Genomic DNA, 26,424 nt, shown 5'->3' on the forward strand with positions numbered 1-26,424 from the left:
TAAAATGTGACAGTTTGCTGGGCATTTTATTATTGCACTAGTGCTTGCACAGAAGTGTGTTAGCCTCTTGCAAAAGAGTTAAACACATAGTCAATGTCAGTTCTGAGACAGCAATACACATCTGTGCAGACCCAGATGGGCTCATAGGACATGTTTATTGACAAGCCATTAGTGTATTGCTTTTCTGGAGATGACTTTGACTATGTGCTTAACACTTTGTTGGAGTTAAACACAGTTTTGTGTAAACAATAGCAATATTAAAACTAGCAGCATGCAAGCTCATCACCATCACCAACCTGTGCAGCCAGTGGAAGAAAATATAAAATGTAGGTATTTTTTTCCACTACATGAAAAAAATCTTGTAAACTCTGATATTTTTGTTACAAATACACACAGATGTTACATTTATTTTGTTCTGAAATATAAATATCATATGATGTTGCTCTCAAAGGAAAACATGGAATGTTGTAGATTATATGTAATCCAGGGGTCAACAAATGTGTTTAAAATTAGAACTTAGAAATTCAATTTACCACAATACAAAAATACCACACTTACTTGATAAAAGAACAGATTAACAATTTTTAATGTGATGTGTGTGTATGTGTGTATATATATATATATATATATGTGTGTGTGTGATGTGTGTGTATGTGTATATATATGTGTGTGTGTGATGTGTGTGTATGTATGTATATATATATATATATATATATATATATATATATATACACATACATATACATACATACAAACAAATATGCCATGTGAGTGGTTTACACACATACACATTTTACAGCCTTACAGTCTACAAACTTTGTTGTCAAAGTGCCCTAAAGGCTGTAAATCACAATTGGCAGCTTGTAATAAAGAGCAGAGCAGCTAGTCCCACATAACCTCCACACCTCCAAGGCCTTTATAGAACAAAAAACATTCATCCTGAAGCAGAATTTAAACTCCTGGCTATAAAAAAGGAATACAGCACATAACAAGTGAATACACTGCAACCCTCTCTGGTAGCCAAGGGGTTAAAGTGCTCTGCTTGTTATGTTTTAATTCTAGGCAGCATTAGAAGCCTTGTACAGTCCTAACCTGTTCTGAAGCTTTCATTCCTCAACAAAAAGTTTCTGCACCACATCAGCATGGAGCTTGGCTGTGTGAGGCAACAGAAGTACATAAAATAAAAGTGAAACTAAACATGCCTGGCGAAAATGGGAGGGGTTTAGTTTTAATCTTTGCCCCTCTCTTCTTCATGGCTTCCTCAACTGCTGTAACATATTTCCAATGAAACACTCGACTTTGTAGGCACCTGGCAGCACAATTCTTACTAAAATAAATGCCCTCATTTAAAAAAAAAAAAAAAAAAAAAAATATTTTTTATTTTTATTACTGACAGGCAGGCGCCCCTCACTGCAAGGCGCCTGTAGGCACATGCCTACTGTGCCTAATGGGAAATCCGGCCCTGCCAAAAGGGGAAAGTGAATAAAAATGTAAAAATATAAAAATAAATCCAGTGTGTCGAATCCTCTTAAAAATGAAAGTGCAAATCCAATACAAACTTTAGGATAATCCTTATAGTTAATGAATGTCAAGTAAAAAATGTGACAAAAGTCTAGGAAAAAATAATGGTGAAAAACTTGAGCAAAATCAATTGATGTGCAATAATAATCCTCCGCTGGTGATCAAAAGTTAACAAAATATGTGGCATACATGACAAATTGAAAAATATAAAAAATAGTACTCAATCTTCAATAGTATATTTTTCAATTTGTCATGTATGCCAAATATTTTGTTAACTTTTGATCACCAGCGGAGGATTATTATTGCACATCAATTGATTTTGCTCAAGTTTTTCACCATTATTTTTTCCTAGACTTTCGTCATATTTTTTACTTGACATTCATTAACTATAAGGATTATCCTAAAGTTTGTATTGGATTTGCACTTTCATTTTTTAAGAGTATTCGACACACTGGATTTATTTTTATATTTTTACATTTTTATTCACTTTCCCCTTTTGGTTCTATACCATCGGACTGATTGACTTTTTGAATATCGGTATACCATTGTTTTTAACTGTCTTCTACTATCAAATTGTGAATATCCCTTATCATGTTCATGGATCCATGTATTTTGTAATTGTTTAATCAATTTGTGATTGTGTTTTTACTATTGTTTTCTATTTTGTTTTTACTAAATACACTCTACTTTTTATTAATTAATTTTTTAAACTATTGTTTATTAAACCTACTTTAGACACACTTTTTAACCTAGCCTCCTTAGGGTAGGCGCCTGGGTCTCTCTTGTTTTCGCATTTATCCCATCGGGTAAAGCTAGGAGTTACCCACCCCCAGGCATACAGGTTCAAATCAGGCGCTTAGGCCAACTCTTTTCCACCCTAGTTTTTAAACATAGACTGCCCTCTTGGCAGACTTATCACCTAGTAATAATAATAATAATCTGTTTCTATAACATTCTATTTGCCTTTAATTTCATAAATACAACAATTACATTTTCTTAATATTTTGTTATTTAATCACACATCATCTATTGTTTTCATAAAATAATCTATATATTATAGCTTGATTATAATCACTTGTATAACCTTTCACAAGTATCACATCTGTGTCTTGCAGAAATTTAAGTTCACAGCACATTTCCATTTACTTTTATTAGTTCAAATCTGTTAAATGCTGCAAGATTATTGTGATCCCCAGATGACCACAAACTATATAATTTGCATGAAATACAGATTAAATTATTCAAGGCTCAGAATCTGCTTTGTCTTTATCATAAACTATGTCTACAAATTTTCAGCATGTTACCGTGATTAAATTGCTTTTTAATGATACATATTGTTAATAACCATTAAGTGATTGCAGTTTTATTTTAGTATATAAAGCTGGAATATTATTTTGCTACCCTGTATATTGATTCTGGATATCTGCAACTCCAAAATGAGTGAAGAAATTTGTTTCTTACACAGATTATTTTAATTAGGGGTAAATTACATCTGATGTCCCCCTCTGTTTGTATGACATTATAAATAAACTGGCAACATATTCACCAATCATTATTGACATAGGTAATAATTTGCTTTTTATGGTTTGAACTTGGTCAAATTACTACAATAATATTATTTTTTTAAAGGGACAGACAGTAAATTAAAAATGAACCACTGATAATTCACCCCATCTTAAACATATTTCCATTTTACTTCTATTATTAAATTTGTTTTGTTTTTGTAGTATCATTTGTTGAATAGTAAACCTAGTAAGACTGAGATTAGGAGCCTGCACAAATCTTTAGTAGTCTTTGGCAGCAGTGTTTGCCACAATATAAAACACTGCTAAAAACATTGTTGCAACACTGCTGCAATAGATTTGTAAAGACACGTGCACGCTCCTGAGCTTCATAATGAGCCTACCTAGATTAAATTTTCTAACAAAGGATATCAAAAGAAAAATTTAAATTAGAAGTAAACTGGAAAGTTCCTTAAAATTGCATGGCCTATCTAAACCATCAACATTTAAAGGGACAGTCTACACCAAAATTGTTATTGTTTAAAAAGATTGATAATACCTTTATTACCCATTCCCCAGTTCTGCATAACTAACAAAGTTATATTAATATATGTTTTACCTCTGTGATTACCTTGTATCTAAGCCTCTGCAGACTGCCCCCTTATCTTAGTGCTTGTGACTGACATGCAGTTTAGCCAATCAGCGCAGACTCCTAAATAACTCCACGGGAGTGAGCACAATGTTATATATATAGCACACATGAACTAGTACTATCTAACTGTGAAAAACTTTCAAAATGCTCTGAGCTAAGAGGCGGTTTTCAACGGTTTAGAAATCAGTCTGAGCCTAACTAGGTTTAGCTTTTCAAAAATACCACCCAGGGAACAAAGCAAAATTTGGAAAGTTGTTTAAATTACATGCCCTATATGAATCATGAAAGTTTATTTTTGACTAGACTGTCCCTTTAAGTATAACTTTAATACGCATTTAATATAGTGAGACGTATTAAAGGGGCAATGTAATCAGACAAGCATCTGATAAGAGGTGACTGAATTCAACACTTTGCAGAAACACCCTTTCAAATTGGTTATCATTAGGAATTTTATATTATTGGTTATTATTTTTAAGGTATTTTAGGGATTTAAAGTAATTCTCTCTTAGACTCCGATGAGCAAAAATGTTGCAAGGCGGCAATATATTCAAAAGGGATCTGACACAATGTTGAGAATGCCGGCAAAATATTAAAAAGTGCCGGCATTACTGTTTAAAGGCAATGGGTGGCGATATCACTAATGGGAAAATATTCAAAGCACCATCAGCACCAACATTGGTGATGTAAGGGATCCCCTTTAAATATATAGCAGCAAATCTAATAAATATAATGTACCCCCTAAACCAACATAACCCAGCACCTAATCTAACCCTACACTAACTAACCACTAAAACCGCCAATAGGAAGTTTTTTGCGGTGGGCTGTTGGCGGAAATAGGTGTTAATAGGTTAGGAAGTTTTTTTTTTGTGTGCTATTGGCAGTATAGGGGTTAATAATCTTGGAAGTTTATTGTGGTGGGCTATTGGCGGTATATGGGTTAATGCGTTAGGAAGTTTATTGTGGTGGGCTATTGGCGGTATAGGGGGTTAATAGATTAGAAAATTAATTGCAATGGGCGATTGGAGGTTTAGGGGTTAGTTAGTGTAGGGTTAGTTATGTGGTTTGGGTACATAGGTATGTTTATTAGGTGCTATATATTTAAAAGGGATCCTTTACTTTAGATCGCTAATGTTGGCGCCAATGCTGCTTGGAATATTTCACCAGCATCGCCACCCATTGCATTATAAAGTAAAGCTCCTCTTGGCGTTGCCTTTAAACAGTAATGTCGGCACTTTTTAATATTTTGCTGGCATTCTGAACATTGCGTCAGATCCCTTTTGAATCACTTTTGATCATCAGGGCCTAAGAGAGAATTACTTTAAATTCCTAAAATACCTTAAAGGGACACTGAACCCAATTTTTTTCTTTTGTGATTCAGATAGAGCATGACATTTTAAGCAACTTTCTAATTTACTCATATTATCAAATTTTCTTCATTCTCTTGGTATCTTTATTTGAAATGCAAGAATGTAAGTTTAGATGCCGGCCCATTTTTGGTGAATAACCTGGGTTGTCCTTGTTGATTGGTGGATAAATTCATCCACCAATAAAAAGGGCTATCCAGAGTTCTGAACCCAAAAAAAGCTTAGATGCCTACTTTTTCAAATAAAGATAGCAAGAGAACGAAGAAAATTTGATAATAGGAGTAAATTAGAAAGTTGCTTAAAATTGCATGCTAATCACAAAAGAAAAAAATTGGGTTCAGTTTCCCTTTAAAAAATAATAACCAATTATATAAAATTCTTGAAGGTAACCAATCAATAATGCAAACAGAAATATATAATATATTACTTTAAAATGAAGTTAGAAAATCACGTCATTAATAAAATACATTGTTTTAGTAAATCAATAATAATAATAAATACAAACCTAAGACCATTTTATTTAAGCATTACACACTTGTTTGCCACTTCCTGCGCTTCTAAATATAATAAGATCAAATAAGTGATTGTTCTTGAATTTTAGCAACAAATAAGTTCAAATTTCAAATCTCCTCCCCAGCTTTACTGTGTCATTTCATTAGACAGTATCTAAAAGCCAATTTTAGTGTCTTGATAGAAGTTTGAAATCGTCAGAGAACTCTGTGCATTACTACTTCCTAAATGCATCTTATACAATGTATCATTGACAGTGTACTCTTTAAGGGTTAATATTCAGAGTCCACTCCTGAGGTGGAAATACAACTATTGCAGTGGTGCAGGTTGTTGCAGCTTCTACCAACATTGCTGCATTTTCTCTGCTTGCCTCTACATTCCCATCCGTCATTATTTTCACCCTCAGAGCTGTCATTAATTGGCAGTACCCTGGGGAGGGGGATAAAGTGGTGTAGCTGGCAGAGACCGAGCTGGAACCCATCTGGGGATAATGGATTAGGTGCAACAATGTACTGGGGTGCACAGGATTGGATTTGGGGTACACAATGTTCACTTTAATTATTAACAACTAAGTCTTATGATAATAGGATATTACCTTTTTTTATATATTTTATAACATGTTTAAAAACTTGATCCTGCTGTTTTTTTAATTTGTTAGCAGTGGCAGTTCTATGGGGGTGCTGAGGGGTGCTATGCACCTCCAAATGCACGTGTAGCCCCTATACTGTGTGCTGTGTCTTCAGTTCATCCCCTTTGTAAACCTCCCCCAATTAGCCCCTCAAATATAAGTCCTAGAACCGCCACTATTTGTTCTTTTTTTTTGGTTGTGTGAGGTAAATATTACATTTATAGTAGAAAATAAAAATAATATTAAGTGCTTTATGTTTGCCATATTCACTTTTATCTCCCTTATAAAGCTGCCTAGTTTAGCTTCTTTTTATATTTCTTAGATTTATTTATATACCTTCTGTAAATGCAAGTTCTCCAGTTGCATAGATTAAAACAAATGTGTATTAGGTAAGTCCTGAAATATCACATGTAGATATGTGTGTCTGCGTAAGTATGTTCCTATGTGTGTGTGAGAGAGTATGAATGTGTATATGTGTATCTGAATGTGTGTCTGTGTATGTTCCTGTGTGTGTGTGTCTGAGAGTATGAATGTGTGTGTGTGTCTGTGTATGTTCCTGTGTGTGTGAGTATGAGTGTGTATGTGTGTCTGAATGTGTGTCTGTGTAAGTATGTTCCTGTGTGTGTATGTGTGTGCCTGAAAGTATGAATGTGTGAGTGTGTGTGTGTGTCTGAATGTGTGTCTGTGTGTGTTCCTGTGTGTGAGTATGTGTGTGTCTGAATGAGTGTCTGTGTAAGTATGTTCCTGTGTGTGTGTGTCTGAGATTATAAATGTGTGTTTGTGTCTGAATGTGTGTCTGTTTAAGTATGTTCATGTGTGTGTGTGTGTCTGAGAGTATGAATGTGTGTGCATGTCTGAATTTGTGTCTGTGTAAGTATGTTCCTGTGTGTGTGGGTGTGAGAGAGAGAGTGTGTGTGTGTCTGTGTATTTGCGTGACAGTTTGTGTATGTGTATTTTATATTTGTGTGTCCCTGTATAATTTTATTTTTTGTATGTGTGTGCAAGTTTGTCTGTGTTTGTGTGTGTGTGAGTGCTTATGTGTATAAGTGCATATACTATAATATATGAGATAAAGTACAGTGCGTTACTTTTGAGGAAATCAGAGGCTTCATATTCAACCATTAAAATAAAACTACCTGCCCATCACAGGTGTTGGACTTTACAAATAATAGAGCCAAAGGCCAAAAACCCCCAAAAATTATTTTGTGATTCAGATAGAGAATTCAATGTTATCTAATCTGTTTAGTTCTCTTGATATCCTTTGCTGAAAAGCATACCTAGGCAGGATCAGGAGCTGGGACCTAACGACTGATTGGTGGCTGCACATATATGTCTTTTGTGATTGGCTTACTGATATGTTCAGCTAGATCCCAGTAGTACATTGCTGCTCCTTCAAGAAAGGATACCAAGAGAATGAATCAAAATTGACAATAGAAGTAAATTGTAAAGTTGTTTAAAATGGTATGCTCTATCTAAATCATGAAAGAAAAAAAAATGTGCTTTTATGTCCCTTTAATTTTGTAGGAATAGGACTATTAATTAAATATGTTAATTGCAACTTCAAAATTTCTCAACCTTCTCCCTCTTGTTAAGTGTTGTCATTCAGTGAGACATAAAAAGGTCCAGGAGGTGACATTTTGATGTATATAATTTGGGGGGGGGGGGGGGGTGCATTTTGGATTTTTGCCCTGGAAGCCAGATTCTCTAGATGTCAAAATAAAGGTAAAGGAGCTATTTGCAAACAATCTAACAAACCCTAACAGGTAAAAAGAAATTCTGCTTCGATTGATTACATATAAGCACACTTCATATTCCGTCTCTCGTTCCTATGTAAGTTATTTAGAAAATATCTATTTATAGACCCAGTGTATATGAATTAAAGGGCTAATGTAGAGTCCTCCTGTATAGAACACAGAAACAAGTATTTTTATATGAAGCATAAGCAGCTTTTGTGTAAGAGCAATGTTTTGTGTTTATTTTTATTCAACAGTAATTTTTAAGGAAAACTGTTGACCCTACAAGACATTAAAACTAAATCTTATGTTTGATACAAACATATCCTTTATGAATGCAGTTGGTTTTTGTACTTCAGCAAGGCTCTTTGTATAGCAAATAGAATATGAAAAAATGAGAATACTGTATCATGTGACCAGCCAGACCGGAGCCCCAAAACCCAAGGCCTGCTACCTAGCTTATTGATGACAACATGGTAAAGCTGCTTTTATTAAGATAACAGTTAAAGGGATAGTCTAGTCAAAATTAAACTTTCATGATTCAGATAGAACATGCAATTTTAAGCAACTTTCTAATTTACTCCTATTATCAAATTTTCTTCATTCTCTTGGTATCTTTATTTGAAAAAGGAAGAATGTAAGTTTTGGAGCCAGCCCATTTTTTTGGTTCAGGACCTGGGTAGCGCTTGCTGATTGCTGGCTTCATTCAGACACCAATCAGCAAGCGCTACCCAGGTTCTGAACCAAAAATGGGCTTGTTCCTAAGGTTACATTCTTGCTTTTTCTAATAAAGATATTAAGAGAATGAAGAAAAATTGATAATAAGATTAAATTAGAAAGTTGCTTAAAATTCTTGCTCCATCTGAATCATGAAAGTTGAATTTTGACTAGACTATCCCTTTAAAGTTGAATTGTATTTTTATAATGCATACAATTGATTGTTTCTTTTTATTATCCTTATAGATGGATGAGATAAAATTAAAAGACAGAGCAGTCTCCATGCTGGAAAAAGAGTTAGGGGTACAAGCTGGGTATGCTCAGAAACTTCAACTCCAAAAGGAAGCGTTAGATGAACAACTCGTCCAGTTCAAAGAGTCTGATCGCCACCTGAGCAGTCCCAAACGGGAGCTCCCGTATACAAGTGGTGCAGGAGATACTTCAGATCATTCAGGAAGCCCTGTAAGAATTTTACCTGGTTTTCACCTGATCTTTTTTCAGTTCGTAATTGTGAAACTCCTACAACCCATTGAAGTTGAAAATGTGGACATTTATCCAATATTTTTCTTTATTTCTTTTTTTCCTTTATGAAATGGAATTTCTCTGTCAGGGAAACATTTTTTAACATATAATGTGACATTTTTTTTTTCAATTTATTTGCTTTGCTCTGGAAAACATCATTTTTATTATTTCTATAAAGCTCTGACTTATTTTTAATAGGGACATAAAGCTGCCATAAGTAATGGATGTGTTATTTTCTTATTGCTACACTGTTTGTCTGTACCTATGTGTTTAATCCCAAAAAAGGATTTAAAAAGACAGTAAAGTCAAATTTAAAATTTTATGATTCAGACAGTGAGTTTAGTTTTAAACAACTTCTCAGTTTACATCTATTATCTAGTTTGCTTTGTTCTCGTGGCATCCTTTGTTGAAAAACTTACCTAGGTAAGCTCAGGAGCAGCAATGCAATATTGGGACCTAGCTGATAATTGGTGGCTGTACATAAATGCCTCTTATCACTGGTTCACCCAATATGTTTAGCTAACACTGCTGCTCCTTCAACAAAGAATAACAAGAGAATGAAGCAAATAAATTTGAAATAAACTGGAAAGTTGTTCTGTATGCTCTATCTGAATCATGACCAAAAAGTTGGGATTTATGTTAACGCACATTGTGAAATTGCAGTGCACTACTGGCTACTCCAGATCTAAACATAACCAGTGAGCCAATCAGAGGCATAATGTGTCTGTAGCGGACTTACACCAGCTGTGGCAGTAGCGGACTATCACCAGGCGTGGCAGTAGCGGACTATCACCAGGTGTGGCAGTAGCAGACTATCACCAGGTATGGCAGTAGCGGGCAATCACCAGGTGTGGCAGTGTAGTGCTAATGTGGAGCTGACTTTAACAGTGTGTTCAACTCCTGTATAAACACATAGGTATATGAAGAAGAATAAAGCAATAATAAAATGCTGTAATGCATTAGAGCATTTCAGGGGTTAAACACATAGGTATAGGCAAGCAATAGAAACAAAAATAATTGCAGGTTTATATCCCTTTAATGATAAAAACTAAGAGCTTTCATTTGATGATTTGCAGTAGAAATAATCTATACAGTGGATTCCAAAGTTAAAGAACAAGAAATTTGAGTTTAGAAATACCATTATCAGGAGTTAAATAAAATGTTACTATATTCACCATTGTAAGACTATGTTTTTTCTTCTGTTTCCAGCTTGTATGGTGCTACTTTTTATTAGTTAAAAGGGCAGAAAAAAATGCTCTGTTTAGAGCATTTTATTATTGCACTAGTGCTTGCATAAAGGGTTAATCACATAATTAAAGGGACATTAAACACTTCAAGATATTAATATAAATTGTTTAATTACATGTAGTAAAACAACTTTGCAATATACTTTCATTATTTATTTTGTCCTCCTTTCCAGTAATTTAATTCTGAATATTGTGGGCTGTTTAATTCATGTTACCATGGAGGTGCAGACACAGTTATATTTCACACAGTCATTGGTTGCACACTCTAGTAAGCTATTTATATCCATTCCTTATTGGCCTCAGCAGAAAAGGTAACCTAAGTTACAATATGGCAACACCCACTGCCTTATGGACATTACGTTTATCCTTATTTTTGTCACTATTTAAACAATTAATATCATTTTTATAAATGCAGGTACAAATTATTCATAGTCTAATCTTTACTCTGAATAAATCATTTAAGCAATTATTTATTTAGTGTTTATTATCCCTTTAAAGTCAGTCCAGAGCAGCAATGATTTTCTGGAGCTATGTGTTCCTGGAGATAGAAAAGCAATATGGTGAGCCATTGACAAGAGGCATATGTGTGTAGCCACCAATCACCAGCTAGCTCCCAATCAATCACTGCTGCTCCTGAGCCTACCTAGGCTAATTTTCAACAAAGAATACCAAGAGAACAAAGACATTTTGATAATAGAAGTAAATTGAAAACTTAAAATTGCATTCTCTGTCTCAATCATGAAAGCTTAATTGTGACTTTCATTTCCTTATAAGTGTTTGATAAAGAGGACAGTTCATACATTAAGAGTATAGTACATTAAAAAGGTATATTATTTAACATATGTGTCTAATTAAGCCAATGTATTATAATTACTTGAGGGGGCATTCTATTGAAAGAATGACATTCTCTAATTCATTAGATTGTGTCATTCTTTAATACTGATCATAGCTTATTATGTTTTAAACAAGTCCCACTTAAGAGCCACAAGCATTGTAAATTCTGAACAGAGAACCTCCAATGATTGGTGGATCTGTGTTCTCATCCGTGGGGGGCATAATTATTTAAAGCCCTCTAACTCAGATCCCTTAAAGGGATAGTCTAGTCAAAATTAAACTTTCATGATTCAGATAGAGCATGCAATTTTAGGCAACTTTCTAATTTACTCCTATTATCAAATTTTCTTCATTCTCTTGGTATCTTTATTTGAATGTAAGCTTAGGAACCGGCCCATTTTTGGTTCAGCACCCGGGTAGCGCTTGCTGATTGGTGGCTACATTTAGACACCAATCAGAAAGTGCTACCCAGGTTCTGAACCAAAAATGGGCCGCTCCGATGGTTACAGAGTTGCTTAAAATTGCATGATCTATCTGAATCATAAAAGTTAAATTTTTACTAGACTATTCCTTTAAGTCCTTGAAACCCCCAAGACCCACAATTTGAAAAACAATTGCCTGCTCTTTCAAATGGTGGGTAATGGGGTATTATGGGAAATCACCTATTTTTGAAACTAAAATAATCCCATACTTACACTGTCTGTAGGTCGGTGGTCTCTACACACTTATAACAGGTCACTGTGGTTACAGTGATCACCTGGCGGGTACAAATGTGCATTTATTTAAGTAGAGGCTTATGGGAGCCCCTATGTGCATAATGCACATCAAACATATAACTATATGCAAAGTCCCTTATTTATATGAGGATAATGCATAAACTATAAACTATAGAAATAAAAAAAAACACGCAAACTATTTTTTTACAACCTTGTTTATTACATTTTTAATAAAATAATTTTTTTTTTACACATAAACAATATAATATGTCTGGCTTTCTCACTGAAAAATGACCTACAGTGGGATGAAGAATAAGATAATGTATTTTTTGTATTCATGCGTCCCTTTAAATATAACCACTGATACACATTTAAATACATTTCAAATCTGTCCCACTGGCCCTTCATGGTATACTCACCAAGAAGGAAAATTATACTAACTTTAGTAAGATCTCTAGGTCAGGTTTCTCCTTATATTACAGTAACATAAAATATGTCACTACTTATAAGTTTGGTATAAGGAATCCACTGTTAAGATCTGTTTTGCGCTTTTATTTGTTCATTGCTTTCTTTCTGACAGCTTAATATTATTTTTCATAAATATCAAGCTTTTTCCTTTATTTGCAGATGATATTATTCATTGATGATGATAACTGGAACATTTATCTCTATTTTATGGTTTATTTGATTTTTTTTCACATTTTTTTTCTTCTTTATTGATTTAAAACAAATCTAGTAAGTTATCAACCCAAAGTCTCTCCTGCACCATTTGCATAATGCGTTTCGATATACTCGATTTGGCTTCATTTGGTGAATGTTCGTCTATTGACTTCCTTGGGTTCAAGTCATCAGCAAGTTCTATATTGCTTGAACAAATTCTAAATGTGCAATGTGTAATTACTAATCTACGTGAAAACGAAATAATTCACTTCTAAATTTATATTTTTTTGTGCTATTGGTCTTTGGCACTTCAGGTTATAGTTCTGTAGGAACAAGTCAATATAAATCATCCAAACGTTTTTAATGTTGAGGAGTGGAGAAGCCTTTGGGTGAGTAGTGTAAAATATTGTAAGCAATGTACACTTGGATTTTTTAAGTGAATATTGCTTGTTCTTCCCAAAACATTAATAGATTTAAAACAGCTTCATTTTCTCTTTTCTTTGTGTTGAAGTTCTCTGTGCTTTCACTTGCATATTTTTTCTCTTGCGCACAGTTCACTTATGTACTGCTTTAATTGACTCATTCATATGGTGTACAAGTTAGTTGACCTTAATGGTTTTTCCAAATCATTTCCTCTGCTGAATACACTCTTCGTTTACTTTCAACGTGCAGTTATTTGCAGTTAATCTTTGTTTTAGGAACAGCAGTTGGATGAAAAAGATGCACGTCGTTTCCAACTTAAAATTGCTGAGTTAAGCGCAAGTATCCGAAAACTGGAAGACCGCAATGCTTTACTATCTGAAGAGCGGAATGAACTCGTAAGTATGTTTTAAAGAATGTTTATGTTTTATGATCATCATTATGGAAAATATAACTGTAGCAAACATTTATAATAGATCTGGATGTTAGAAGATCTTGGAAATCCAGACAAGTGCCTGTTTATTGTGCATCTAAACACAGACGTGCAGCCATTTTAAGACTTATTTGTGTATATGAATTAGCTGATTTTGTGTTTTGAAGCCAGAACCTAATAAAATGGGCTGAGCTTGTAGATATAATCAGAGCTCATTACATATACCTGCTTCTTTATCTTATATATCTGTCCATAAATAATCACCAATACTTGGAGAGAACAATGGAAAATTAACACTTTATTACATTATCTCTTCTATAACCCACTGGGAGTGTAATTTCTTCTACTGGCTGTGTTAACACAGCTTGACCTCGAGGCCAAACACTTTCAGGATGGGTGGGGATACCACAGGCTAAATAAACTATTTCAAATGCCACTATAAGGGTAATGGAAATACTTACAAACAATTTAAAACACTCCAGCAGGCAAAGTGGATCATTGGGAACAAATTAAAGGGGAGAATTTTTTTGAGCAAACTGTCCCTTTAATTGCTTATGCCAATCTAGTAAAAACCCACACAAACACATTTTCTAAAAAAAAAAAACACTTTAAAAGGATTTTACAGTTATATAAAAACAATAATTATGTAACTGAAATACTTAAAGGGACAGTTAAAGGGACATGAAACCCAAAATTTTTCTTTCATGATTTAGGTAGAACATACAATTTTAAACAACTTTCCAGTATATTTCTTTTATCAAATTTGCTTCATTCTCTTGGTATCATTTGTTAAAGGAGCAGCAATGCATAACTGGTGTCTAACTGAACACATGGGTGAGCCAATGACAATCGATATATATATATATATATATATATATATATACATAAATATATATATGCAGCCACCAATCAGCAGCTAAAACCTAGGTTCTTTGCTCTTTCTTAGCTTAACTAGATAAACCTTTCAGCAAAGAACAACAAGAGATGGAAGCAAATTAAATAATAGAAGTGAATTGGAAAGTTCTTAAAAATGTTATGCTCTGTCTAAATCACAAATGTCTAATAATGACTTTACTGTTCCTTTAAGTTGAAATTAAACTTTCATGATTCAGAAATAACATGTCATTTTAAACAACTTTCCTGTTTACTTGCATTATCTAATTTGCTCAGTTCTCTTAGTATTCTTTGTTGGACCCTAAACAAAAGGTAAGCTCAAGAGCAGCAACGCACTACTGGGAGCTAGCTGCTTTTTGGTGGATGCTCAAAAATACTTCTTGTCATTGGCACACCCAATGTGTTCAGCCAGTGTGTATTGCTGCTTTTTAAAGAAAGAATACCAAGAGAATGAAGCAAATTTGGTAATAGAAGTTGTTTAAAATTGTATGTTCTGTCTGAATCATGAAATAAAAAATTTGGGGCACCATGTACTTAGCAGCGTAAGCTGCTTTTGAGTTCTTGTGGGGCAGGTTCGCACATGCGAGCCTGCGTCTTGCACTCTCCACCCCTCTGAGGTGGCAAATTAAAATCACCCCAAACACGCTCAGTCTAGGTGATTGACAGGCAATTGCTTGTGCAAGAGAAGGTGGCGGCTTTACACACTGAAGCAAAAGTGCAATGGTACATATGGGCAGCGGATGTACAGGGTCCACTTCCCAATAGATGCAAAGCACTTAGTACAAGGGGCCCTTGGGTTTCATGTCCCTTTAATAAATTATGTTAGGAAATTGACTTTTCTTTCATACGGTGGTGAGAGTCCACGGTCCATTACTCCTGGGAATTACTTTTCCTGGCCACTAGGAGGAGGCAAGGATTCCCAAACCCTAAAAGCTCTTTAAACCCCTCCCACCTCACCTGTATCTCAGACTTGTCTTTGCCTCTGCTGAAGGTGGTCGAGAAATGAAGAAATTAATATTGGCATTTGAGAGGAGTTCTCAGATCAAGTGACAAATATTTCTCCATTGGGGATTCAGTTACAAGCCTTTCCATAGGGGTCGCAGGGACTTGTCCTTTGCCTTTGCCTGTAGGTTCGTTGATATAGTGCTTTTTTGGTTCCTCTGCTGTTATGTTTCAGCATTGGTCTTGGCTTCCTTCTGGTTTCCTCCAGTAGCAGAATGCCTTTGGCTGAGTACTATATTTTTTATTTATTTGGCACTCTATAAGCCGTTTAGATTATCACTATATATATGGAAAACAAAAAACTTGCACTCACTGGGTTTTTCAAAAGCCAATATTTACTGTGACCGTGTAAATATTGGCTTTTGAAAAACCCAGTGAGTGCAAGTTTTTTGTTTTCCATGTATTATACTTCACTAGCACCCTGGTAGTTGGACTTAAGTGAGAGTGCACTTCCTTGCTACTTTACTATATATATATATATATATATATATATATATATATATATATATATATATATATTGTTATACATATTTGATATTTCCCTGTATATGTTTATTTTTTATCCATGTACATTTTTTTGATGCTCCAGAATTTTTTTTATGCATGTATTTTGATGTGCTCTAGTTTTTGTGTGCTTGCTTTTTTGATGCAGATTGATGCACATCGGCCTTCAGGTGCATTTTCCGTGATACTGCACATCATGTTTAGCAGCCTTTTCTATTATATATGTCAAAAGTTTCTCACGTGCCTAACTTTGCAAGAGTGCTGTCTGGATGCAAGATGCACTTGTCTTGTATTAGTGATTTTTCAAATTGTAAGTTTTTTAGAGGTTTTTTTTATAAGGGCTAAATGTGTTCCTTTCTTCAAGAGCTCTTTTAATGTGGTTATTATAATTTAATTTTAGTTTTCTGCATTAAACTTTATTATTAGTATTTTTAAAATTATGAATCCTTGCAACTCTGTCCCTAAATTAGCCTTTGAAGCTAGGTCATGTGAACATTTTACTACCAGTGTTAAATGTTTATATTGTTATATGCAAAGGTATTTCCTTCAGCAATCTTATGCAATAAATGTATGAAGGTTTTAGTGCATTCTGACCATTACTACTACTGTTCTTGCATCAAAAGGTATTATTTATCCTTCTGTTTGTTCCTTACAGAAAGAATAGGCCACTTTTCATGGAATTATTATCTTCATTTGAACAACAGTGCTGAAATGTTGGTGGCCATGTCTCTTTCAACTAAGATTAAAAGGTCAGTTCAGAATTTACCTTCTACTAGCTCTTAGCCTGTTAAGGTTAATGTTTGTAGTTATGAGGCTGCTCTGTCCTCAGAGGGGGTGTATTTTTCTTTCTTGATCAAGAGTCTTACTCTGATCATTTTACTGACATCCTTTTATTTAATTGTATATAAAGCATTTTCATTCTCTTTTTAAGGGAGTTTTTGCTTTCTTACTTACTTTTGAGTTTACATGATCTGAAAGTAGATTGGGATACACCAGTTAAATAACGTATACTGTTAAATCCCTTGCTGTGTTTCTTGTCCCTGTTGCAGTTTCTGAGATTGTATCCAGAAATTGGACTAAGTCAGGTATTCCTTATATTTCTTCTCAATGTTAAATAATTTGTATCCTCTTCAGGCTTCTATTATTGAGCTTTTGGAAGCTAGACTTAAATTCAGACTCTATTACTGATGTCGTTGTTGCTTGATGTTTGTACAGTTGAGTGCATCTCTCTGCTTTTCTGTGTGCATGCAAATGCTCTTAGGTCTTCCTAAGAGTAAAAGGGGAAACCAGACGTAGACTCCTTGCCCACATGCCTTAGAGGGATGCTACTACACCTCACTGATGAGGCACATAGAGGCCGAAACGTACGTCTGGGGTTTGTTGTTTTCCCTTGTTCAAAGGAGATCTGCCTGGTATTTTGGTGCTGGGCTGTCATTTGGCAGGGTCAGACTGATATGCTTCATGAAATGTTACCTTTGTGAAAGCATAGTGTGCTGAAAGAGATTGTACCCTGTGATAAAGGAGGGACTAAGCAAGTATGGATTTCCAGCTTTTGTTCTAAGCCCAATTGAGTGAATCTTTCTGCTTTCCTGTGTGTATGCAAACGCTCTTAGGTCTCCCTAAGAGTAAAAGGGGAAACCAGACGTGGACTCCTTGCACATATGCCTTAGAGGGATGCAATTGCTCCTTGTTAGTGAAGCCTATAAAGACTAAAATGTATGTCTGGGGTTTGTTGTTATCTCTTGCTCAGAGAAAATTTGCTTGGTGATTTAGTGCTGGACTGTAATTTGGCAGGGTCAGGCTGTTATACTGCAGGAAATTTTTATTTTGTGAAAGGCACAGTATGCTATAAGAGATTTTATTCTGATAGAAAGGAGGGACTAAGCAAGGATGGATTTCCAGCTTCTGTTCTAAGCCCAGTTGAGTGCATCTATCTACTTTTCTGTGTCTTTGTCTTTCTGGGCAGCTTTCTTTTGATTCCGCTAGTGATATTTTTTAAACCTCTTATGTTTTTAGATGTGCAAACACTTTCTTTTGTTGTCTCTCTTTAATGTTATGAGTATGGTTTTTAGCTTTTCTTTCTAGAAGTGCATTGTAATTAGAAAATTGTCTGCTGACATGATTTATAATTCCATACCTTTAGCTCTTTCTTTACAGAGGAAGATGTTATTTGGATCTGGTTTGGATTTCCATTATTTCTATGGGGTCTGAAAGGAACTTTTCTTCTAGTAGTCCAAGGTTATATTCAGGGTAAACACAGATTTGTCCTTTTCATTGGAACATGGCTTATAATTCTTTTTTTTTCTACCTAGTATCATATTTTTTCTGGTTCCATCTGGAAATAATAGAATGGGTTTTGCTTAATATTTCAATGCCATTAGATTAGCTAGATTTGAGCACTATACCCTCTGGATGCAAGGCTGCACAGCTAGATACCAGGACAATTTATTTCCTCTGGGGAATGCTGACAGGATCAGTGCCCATTAGTTTAACTGGAACAGGCCTAAGCAGTTTAAGATCTTATACCCCATCCAAGTTTGCATTTAGGTGCAGCCCTCGATAGAGAAGCTTTGGTGAGGAGTAGGTTACTCCTTCCTCAGGAAGATTGGTTTTAGTCTGTTCATATTCCTTGAATTATTATTATAGTCTCAAGAAGTAACAAATATGTTTCAGATCAAGTCCTCCCAAGGGATATTTGTTTTCTGTTCAATGTTCCTAGGAACTCTGTAAGCTTAGGTAGGTGGGGACTCCAACCTATTTATTGAATTCTGATCTAGAAACTTTGAACAAATTTCTCAAGTTCCTACTTTCAAAATGGCAACCATATTTTTTTTGTGAGGTCAGTTTATGTCCTTATTAAATTTTAAGGATGCTTACCTTTATGTTCTTATTTCTAGGAACATCATCGGTTTCTGAGATTTGTTTTTTTAGATGAGCTTTTTCAGTTGGTTGCTCTTCCATTTGATCTGGCAACAGCTTTCAGAATAGTCTTTAAGGTTGTGGACACCCTCTTATCTGTATGCAAATACTCTTAGGTCTCCCTAAGAGTAAAAGGGGAAACCAGATGTAGACTCCTTGCACACATGCCTTAGAGGGATGCAACTACACCTCACTGATGAGGCACATAGAGGCTGAAACGTACTTCTGGGGTTTGTTGTTTTCCCTTGTTCAAAGGAGATCTGCCTGGTGTTTTGGTGCTGGGCTGTCATTTGGCAGGGTCAGACTGATATGCTTCATGAAATGTTACCTTTGTGAAAGCATAGTGTACAGAAAGAGATTGTACCCTGTAAGAAAGGAGGGACTAAGCAAGGATGGATTTCCAACTTTTGTTCTAAGCCCAGTTGAGTGAATCTTTCTGCTTTCCTGTGTGTATGCAAATGCTCTTAGGTCTCCCTAAGAGTAAAAGGGGAAACCAGACGTGGACTCCTTGCACATATGCCTTAGAGGGATGCAACTGCTCCTTGCTAGTGAAGCCTATAGAGGCTAAAATGTATGTCTGGGGTTTGTTGTTATCTCTTGCTCAGAGAAAATTTGCTTGGTGATTTGGTGCTGCACTGTCATTTGGTAGGGTCAGGCTGATATGCTGCAGGATTATTTTTATTTTGCGAAAGGCACAGTGTGCTATAAGAGATTGTATTCTGAGAGAAAGGAGGGACTAAGCAAGGATGGATTTCCAGCTTCTGTTCTAAGCACAGTTGAGTGCATTTATTTACTTTTCTGTGTGTTTGTCTTTCTGGGCAGCTTTCTTTTGATTCTGCCAGTGATATTTTTTAAACCTCTTATGCTGTTTAGATGTGCAAACACTTTCTTTTGTTGTCTCTCTTTAATGTTATGAGTATGGTTTTTAGCTTTTCTTTCTAGAAGTGCATTATAATTAGAATCTTGTCTACTGACATGATTTCTAATTCCATACTTTTATCTCTTTCTTTACAGAGGAAGATGTTATTTGGTTCTGGTTTGATTTTCCATAATTTCTATGGGGTCTGAAAGGAACATTTCTTCTAGTAGTCCAAGGGTATATTCAGGGTAAACGCAGATTTGTCCCTTTCATTGGAACAGGGCTCATAACTCTTTTTTTCTACCTAGTATCAGATTTCTTCTGGTTCTGTCTTGAAATAATAGAATGGGGCTTGTTTAATATTTCAGTGCCATTAGATTAGCTAGATTTGAGCCCTATACCATCTGGATGCAAGGCTGCACAGCTAGATACCAGGACAATTTATTTCCTCTGGGGAATGCTGACAGGGTCAGTGCCCATTAGTTTAACTGGAACAGGCCTAAGCAGTTTAAGATCTTATCCCCCATCCAAGTTTACATTTAGCTGCAGCCCTTGATAGAGAGGCTTTGGTGAGGAGTAGGTTACTCCTTCCTCAGGAAGATTGGTTTTAGTCTGTTCATATTCCTTGAATTCTTATTATAGTCTCAAGAAATAACATATATGTTTCAGATCAAGTCTTCCCAAATTACATTTTTTTCTGTTCAATGTTCCTATGAGCTCTGTAAGTTCAGGTAGGTGGGGACTCCAACCTATTCATTGAATTCTGATCTAGAAACTTTGAACAAGTTTCTCAAGTTCCTACTTTCAAAATGGCAACCATATAGGTTTTTCTGTGAGGTCAGTTTATGTCCTCAATACATTTTAAGGATGCTTACCTTTATGTTCTTATTTCTAGGAACATCATCGGTTTCTGAGATTTTTTTTTTGGATGAGCTTTTTCAGTTTGTTGCTCTTCCATTTGATCTGGTGACAGCTCTCAAAATATTCTTTAAGGTTGTGGACACCCTCTTATCTGTAATTCGTTCTCAGGGTATTGCAGTGTTCCCTGGCTTGGATGATATCTTGGTCCAAGTTCAATCTTTTCATTCAGCAGTATTTGTCTCCAGCAGACTCTTGTTGTTTCTTCAACAACATGGTTGAAAAGTAATTTTTCCAAACAGTTTACTGGTTCCTCAGTTAAATGTTGCTTTTCAGTGGGTTTTATAGATTCAGTTTCTATGAGACTTTCTTTGGCAGAGCAATGACGTTTGAAGCTGGGGTTTGCCTGTTTGAACCTTCAGTCTCTGTTTTTTCCATCAGTGGATATTTGCATAGAGGTGTCAGGTCTCATATTTTTGGCTTTGGTTGCTATTCCATTTGCTAGCTTCCATATGAGTCCTCTTCAGCTTTGTATCTTTTTCCAATGATACAGGGACCTGTCTCAGTTGTCTCTGATGACTTATTTACATTCCAGAACAAGTCTTTTCTTGTCTTGGCAGATCAGCTATTAGCTCTGTATGGAGGGGGCTTCTATTGTCTGTAATCTCTACAGACACCATTTTTTTTTCAGAATGGGGGGCCATCTGGGGTCTCAGAAGGCATGAGAAGTTTGGCTTCTACAGAAGGAAAGGTTATCTGTTGATGTTTTAAAACCCCATGCAATATTCAGGGCCCTTCAGAGTTGGCCTCTATTGAAAGATCATTTTTTTCTCTGTTTCAGATTAGACTATTTTGCATCTGTAGTTTATGTCACATTCCCTAGTTATGAGGATAACATAACATCTCTATTTCTTTCCTGGTCAGAAGCTTATTGCTGTCTGATTTCTGCAGTTCATGTTCCAGGACTGTATACTTTTGAAAGCAGTTTTTTTTTGTCTTAATTTCTTCTGTCTGGAAGAGTGGTCTCTTCATCTGATTATGTTCTGTCAGATAATAAATCTTTGGCGTCGCCCAGAGATAGTTCTAATGGCATACTGGTTGAATCTCAATTTTCCCAGCTACTGTGTAAAACCCAGGGATCTTTGAACTGTGTTTGTGGATGCTCTGGTCTTTTATTGCAGGGTGATTGTCAAGATTTGGCAGGAAGAGCTGAGCTGGTGATTCTGTTTTGCTCCAGCTTGCTCCTGCAGTATTTGGTATGCAGATCTGGTTCTGTTGTCCAGTTTTTCTCCTTCGCTGCTTCTTTTGTATCCAGACCTTCTTTTTGAAAGTCCTTCTTTCTATACGTATTCTAGTTCTCTTGGCTTGATGCCATGGAGATAGACTCAGAAACCTGTTGAACTATTTCTTCAGTTATTGAGTTTCTTATACTGGCTTGTAAGTCTGTGACTAGGGGAATTGCTGTTTAAAGGTCTGGATTCTGGAAGTACTTTATTTCTTGGTGTGGGAATCAATTTTTTTCTTGGCATTCTTTTTGAATTTCCAGATTTATTGCTAATTTTACAGGATTGTTTGGATAAGGCTTATCAGCCAGTTCTTTTGAAGGTCAGTTTCCTGTCATTTTATGTTATGTTCCATAAGAAGATTGCTAATCATTCTGTCATTCATGGTTGAGTCCTAGCCTGGCCTAGAATTAAGCCTGTTATTATTTAATTTTTCCTCATTGGAAATTGTATTTGGTCTTGAGGATTTTGCAGGTTCTTCCTTTTGGTCCTATGCATCAGGTGGATATTAACTTCTTTCTGGAAATGTTGTTAAATTTAGCTATGTCATCTGTTAGACAAGTTTATACTCTTTATTGTGTTCTTCCTTGTCTTATTTTTCTTTAGGATAAGGTAATGTTTTCTAACTATATAAATTGAGACATTGTTGCTCCTTCTTTATTATTCAGAATTGTCTCTTTATGTTTCGGATTGTGTTAGAGATTTGTAGTATGTTGTTGACACTACAAAGATTTTCAGGCAAACTTTTAGTTTGTTCCTTTTGCTGGTTCTAGGAAGTTCAGAAAAATTCTGCTGTTTTTTTTTTTTTGGCTTCTTGGTTGTTTTCTGGTTTGTTGTTTTCTGGTTTGTTTTATTCTGTTTGTTTTTTTTTTTGGGGGGGGGCACATCTTTTTTCCCTGCTCCTATTTTGTTGGCTCTCATTACTTTTCATTCTCTTTTGTGCTTTACTATACATTAGACTGAAGTACTGGGGAGGTTGTAGTTCTTGGGGTTTAGTAATCTTTGCTTCCTCCTAGTGGTAGAAAAGAGTAATTCCCAAGAGTAATGGATCATGGACTCTCACCACCATGAAATAAATTAATTTATCAGGTAAGGATACATTATGTTTTTTTTTTATTCAAGTTAGATAAAAAAAGACCATATACTAAAACAGGCTTTATATAGTAGTTTAATCTTTTTTCTTAACAGGACATGTAACACGTATGGCAGTAAAATATAGCTTATTTTGTCCTATAAAAAAACCCTCAGTTTTATTTTACTGCAGGTTTATAACTAAATCTACATCTTGTGAAAATTGTAGAGTCACTTAACGCTCCCTTGGCCCATCAACACCCATCTGCAATTTTCTATGTAATTTAAGATATGTGCTGTGAATAATATTACTGTGATTAAATGAGGTTCTTAGAGATTACAAAAACGTCAGGTTGCTAAAAGCCTGCTCTTGTGAAACTGGGCCTAACAAAATACTGAAGATAATATGATGATCATATCTTTCTAACAACCCTTAAAGTTAAGTAATTACAGAGTCCAAATGTCTACCATGAGTGTTTAATCACATTTTGCCTCGGTTTTCACTTTTCTTTTAAAGGCTGATAGTTGCTGTAGTTTTTTTTTGCAGCAATGGTCGATTCATTTCACAGTTTCTTATTTAGAGAACATTGCTAGAATTCTATATTGTCACCTCAATCCTTTAAAGCAGGGGTGATCAACCTTGGCCCTCCAGAGGTTTTTGAAATTACATTACCCATGATGCTCAGCCATCTTAAAGTGTCTGAGCATCATGGAAAATGTAGTTCCACTTCCAAAACCTCTGGAGGGCCAAGGTTGATCACTCCTGCTTTAAAGGAACATAGAATATATACAGTATATCTATCTATCTATCTATCTATCTATATATATATATATCTATATATCTATATATATATATATATATATATATATATATATAGTTTGTTTTGCTTTTCCGTTTTCTTTTACAAACTTTAATGTCTCCTTCTGAGGAGAATTAGGATGAGCGTCTACAGTCATCATACATTTATGTTGTAGTATGTAGCATGGTTAGGCTTGTAACATATGTACTTCCAAGATATGATACAAATTGTAAAATCCACAACTTTTTTATACAGGAATTGTAATTTTTCTATGTGTAATTAAATTTTTTATATCAAAATCACAATGTATTTTATGTCCATTTAAATGAATAATTTTCCTTTTGCATCTAAAACAGGGAATTTTATTTTATATGTATGTTGTTTGAAAATGTGTGGCTTGTCACTTTCATTCAATAGATCTTTGGGATTCTTCTTTATTAGCCAGTGAGCTTCTGTCTCATGGGCAAGCTGTGTACAAACAAAAGCTTCCTGAAATAAAATAAAAAAACAGCTTTAATTTAACCACCATGAGGACAGTGTATATATATATATATATATATATATATATATATATATATATATATATATAAATATATATACAGTATATTTGAGATAATTCTAAATGTATGCAGTTTCTCCCTTCCCCTGCAAATGTACTTAAAGGACCAGTCAACACATTAGATTTGCATAATCAACAAAATCAAAATAACAATACAATGCAATAGCACTTAGTCTGAACTTCAAATGATTAGTAGATTTTTTTCTAACAATTTTAAAAGGTATGTCTATTTCCACTCCCCTTGTACCATGTGATAGCAATCAGCCAATCACAAATGCATACACATACCATGTGACAGCCATCAGCCAATCACAAATGCATACATTTTTATTCTGTGAATTCTTGCACATGTAGGAGCCAGTGACTCAAATAGTTTAAATATAAAAAGACTGTGCACATTTTGTTAATGGAAGTAAATTGGAAAGTTGTTTAAAATTGCATGCTCTATCCGAATAATGAAAGTTTAATTTTGACTTGAGTGTCCCTTTAATTTTATAACCATCTTCACCTTACTAAGGGTCGAATGTAACCCCCCTAGCACTCGAGTGAGATTATCTAAGAAGTCAGTATTAAGATGTCCCTCATAAAACTTACACCGAGATTACGAGTTTTGCGGTCACGGGGGTGCGTTGCTAACAAGCATTTTTTTTCACCGCTCACTTAAGACAACGCTGGTATTACAGGTTTCTTTAAACCCGGCGTTAGCCGCAAAAAGGTGAGCGTAGAGCAAAATTTAGCACCACATCTCACCTCAATACCAGCGTTGCTTACAGCTGTGAGCTGGCTAAACGTGCTCCTGCACGATTTCCCCATAGGAATCAATGGGGCAGAATCAGCTGAAAAAAAAACTAACACCTGCAAAAAAGCAGCGTTCACCTTCTAACGCAGCCCCATTGATTCCTATGGGGAAACAAAAGTTATGTCTACACCTAACACCCTAAAATGAACCCCGAGTCTAAACACCCCTAATCTTACACTTATCAACCCCTAATCTGCCGCCCCAACATCGCCGACACCTGCATAATATTATTAACCCCTAATCTGCCGCTCCGGACACCGCCGCCACCTACATTATCCCTATGAACCCCTAATCTGCTGCCCCCAACATCGCCGACACCTACTTTTTATTTATTAACCACTACTCTGCTGGCCCCAATGTCGCCGCCACCTAACTACACTTATTAACCCCTAATCTGCTGCCGGCAACGTCGCCGCCACTATAATAAAGTTATTAACCCCTAAACCCTAACCCCACCTATCTTAAATATAATTTAAAATAATCTAAATAAAATTACTACAATTAAATAAATAATTCCTATTTAAAACGAAATACTTACCTATAAAATAAACCCTAAGCTAGCTACAATATAACTAATACTTACATTGTAGCTAGCTTAGGGTTTATTTTTATTTTACAGACAACTTTGTATTTATTTTAACTAGGTACAATAGTTATTAAATAGTTATTAACTATTTAATAACTTCCTAGTTAAAATAAGTACAAATTTACCTGTAAAATAAACCCTAACCTAAGTTACATTTACACCTAACACTACACTATCATTAAAGGGACACTCAGGTTAAATTCAATTTTCATGATTCAGATACAGCATGTAATTTTAAACAACTTTCCAATTTACTTCCATTAAAAAAAATTGTGCACAGTCTTTTATATTTACAATTTTTGAGTCACCAGATCCTACTGAGCATGTGCAAGAATTCACAGACTATACGTATATGCATTTGTGATTGGCTGATTGCTATCACATGGTACAAGGGAAGTGGAAATATACATAACTTTTAAATTTGTTATAAAAAAATCTACTACTCATTTGAAGTTCAGACTAAGTGTTATTGCATTGTCTTGTTATCTTGCATTTGTTGATTATGCAAATCTAATGTGTTGACTGGTCCTTTAAATAAATTAACTAAATTACCTACAATTAAATACAATTAAATTAAATAAACTAAAGTACAAAACCCCCCACTAAATTACAGAAAAAAATAAAATAATTACAAGAATTTTAAACTAATTACACCTAATCTAATCCCACTAATAAAATAAAAAAGCCCCCCAAAATAATAAAAATCCCTACCCTATACTAAATTACAAATAGCCCTTAAAAGGGCTTTTTGCGGGGCATTGTCCCAAAGTAATCAGCTCTTTTACCTGTAAAAAAATACAATACCCTCCCAACATTAAAACCCACCACCCC

The 26,424-nt window shown here is 35.0% G+C and overlaps 1 protein-coding gene across 1 annotated transcript in view; it reads left to right on the forward strand.

Moving 5' to 3' along the window:
• Positions 1–26,424, forward strand: part of JAKMIP3 (Janus kinase and microtubule interacting protein 3) — a 167,000-nt gene that overhangs the window by 69,186 nt on the left and 71,390 nt on the right. The window contains exons 3-4 of the mRNA XM_053691742.1: positions 8,874–9,089; positions 13,305–13,424. Of these exons, the coding sequence (XP_053547717.1) occupies positions 8,874–9,089; positions 13,305–13,424 (336 nt within the window). The remainder of the gene's footprint in view (positions 1–8,873; positions 9,090–13,304; positions 13,425–26,424) is intronic.

The sequence above is a fragment of the Bombina bombina genome, chromosome 9, assembly GCF_027579735.1.
Source record: "Bombina bombina isolate aBomBom1 chromosome 9, aBomBom1.pri, whole genome shotgun sequence".
Taxonomy (NCBI): Eukaryota; Metazoa; Chordata; class Amphibia; order Anura; family Bombinatoridae; genus Bombina; species Bombina bombina.